At 33.4% G+C, this 2,434-nt stretch overlaps 1 protein-coding gene across 1 annotated transcript in view; it reads left to right on the top strand.

Annotated features, from left to right (window-relative positions):
- Window positions 1–2,434, top strand: part of LOC107659344 (A-kinase anchor protein 9-like) — a 137,082-nt gene that overhangs the window by 80,299 nt on the left and 54,349 nt on the right. Inside the window, exon 29 of the mRNA XM_016448259.1 lies at window positions 93–251. Coding sequence (XP_016303745.1) covers window positions 93–251 — 159 coding nt within the window. The remainder of the gene's footprint in view (window positions 1–92; window positions 252–2,434) is intronic.

Raw genomic sequence — 2,434 nt, 5'->3', positions numbered from 1 at the left:
TCTCTCTCTCTCTCTCTCTCTCTCTCTCACACACACTCACACACACACACACACACACACACACTCTCACACGGGTCTGACGTGTGTCTCAGGTGCAGGAGCTGAGCGCGGCGCTGCAGGAGAAGGCAGACTGGTGCAGTGAGCTGCTGCTGAGCTCGGAGCAGCTGCAGAGAGATGTGTGTGAGAGAGACGAGGAGATCGAGACGTTGGGAGTGCGCCTGAGGGAGCTGGAGCACACACTCATGCACAGGGTCAGTGTGTGTTTGTTTGTTTGTCTGCTCGTGACGCAGAGCTAATGCTGCTCGCTGAGAGAGAGAGAGTGTGTGTGTGAGAGAGCGACACTGGAAGCACAGCTGCAGACAGAGAGAGAGGCTCTGGACAGGAAGGAGAAAGAGGTACTTCCTGTCACCTTACACATTCCAGCAACTCCAACAGAACTGGGTTGTGAAGATCTCGTGTGTATCCAGATGCAGTTTTATGACTAAGTTCTATGTAGTGCTCATCACTTTCATGTTTTCATAGCGAGCTCAAAGTGAACTCTGCAGTATTGACCTTTAAGCCTTAAACAGAACCAGTTTTAAAAGAATCAGAGCAGTATTGTTGTGTCAGAAAGCATGACTACTGTCGTTTATTCTGTAACACTCAAGCATCCCATATTAACTCATGTTACGCCGCTCACAAGCCTAATAAACCTCTTCGTTGTGGAGACTATTCCTGTTTCCAGGGTAACAGCCACTATTATGGGTAGTGTAGAGCATCACTGGAAAATCCTCAAACAGGTTATGGCCAAAAATCAGTTTCTGCGTGGATTTTTCAATATATTTATAATTATAATTTTTCTGGATTCCATTTTTCCCGTTTAAATTTTTTCTTTAGTTAGAAGAAAGCACATCTAATTAACGGAAATCATGAAACTTATACAACATTTTTAATTTTTCAAAGAAATGTTTTATTTTTTCCCTAAAATATATTTATTTATTTAAATTTTTCTGGATTCCATGTTTTGTTTTGTTTTTTCATTTTAATTTGTCTGCTTTCCGTTTTAATGGTTAAACTAAAGTTTGGTCATCAAAAAAGCATGTCAGTAATTATAAATCATGAAACGTATAGAATTTTAAAACAATTTATTAAAAGTCTAATTAATAACTAAATTTTAGGGCCCTGGGAAATCCATTCTGTATTGAATTTATTTTTCCCTAAATTATTATTTTTTTTTCTCTTTTAACATTTCATTCTAATGTTTAAATTAAATTTAGTAGCAATCAAAAAGCATGTCTAATTAATTGAAATCCTGAAACATATACAGTTTAACAATAATTAAATTAATCTGTTTATTAATGTTTTTCCCCTTAAATTCTGTTTTATTACCATTTATAACTAAAAAGCATGTTTAATCAATTAAATTCAGAAAACGTTGACAATATAATAATTTATTACGTTATTATTATTATTATTTTTACAATAATAGGGCCCTATGAAATGTTTAATTTTTCCAGAAATGATTTGTTGTCCGTTTGTGTATGATTTAATACAAATGTATTATCAAAAACGGTGCTCATCAAATTAAGGCATAAAACATTGGCATTTTAAATTAATCTTTTAAAAATGTAAAAATTGTGCTGCTCGAGTTTTATTGTTAAAATTAAAACATGGAAGAAAATGTGATATTTCAATCTTTTTTTTTTTTACTTCAATTATTTATTACTAATTACTTTCTAAATCCTATATCAAAGTTAACGAATGATACGAGGATAGACATCAAACAATTCTTTTAATTCTTTCAAATAAATAACAGATAACTACATCAATTATTCAGGTACACTTTAGATTAGGGTCAAATTCTCACTTATGACTTTTGCCTCAATATACTCCTAATTACTGTTTGTTAATGCTTAATAAAGTAGTTTAAGAACTGGGTAGGATTAAGGATTTAGAATAAGGTCTTGCAGAGTAAGACATTAATATGTGCTTCTTAACTAATAATAAACAGCTAATATCCCAGTAATATTCATGCATGTTCATAGTGAGAACTGGACACTATAGTGTTACCAATATTCAACTCACCAAAGTATTTAAAGTGAGAAGGGGACATAAAAAGCATGCATTTTAAGGTTAGGCTTTTGATGTTAAATCCACTATTGCATTGTATTTCAAGGCAACAGTAATTAAATTACTTAGTAACTAGTTAGACCCAACACTGGCTGTATATGTGTGACATATGTCTTTTATGTAATGGGTGTTGTTTCTTTATATCAATGAAAAACTGTTTCACATTTTAAATATCTCCCTTTCCTTATGATTTGTAATATAGTTTCTTATTTGTAAGTATCAAAAGAGATCACGTAAATGTGATATTTCTGAAAAAGCATGAGGTTTGAGTGATTTGAAGTGCTCTGTGTGTGTGTCTGTCTCTGTGTGTGTGTGTGTGTGTGTG

Source organism: Sinocyclocheilus anshuiensis, unplaced genomic scaffold (genome assembly GCF_001515605.1).
Source record: "Sinocyclocheilus anshuiensis isolate Anshui unplaced genomic scaffold, SAMN03320099.WGS_v1.1 scaffold876, whole genome shotgun sequence".
Classification (NCBI taxonomy): Eukaryota; Metazoa; Chordata; class Actinopteri; order Cypriniformes; family Cyprinidae; genus Sinocyclocheilus; species Sinocyclocheilus anshuiensis.
The sequence above is the reverse complement of the archived record's forward strand: the minus strand, read 5'-3'. Positions and strand labels throughout refer to the sequence as shown.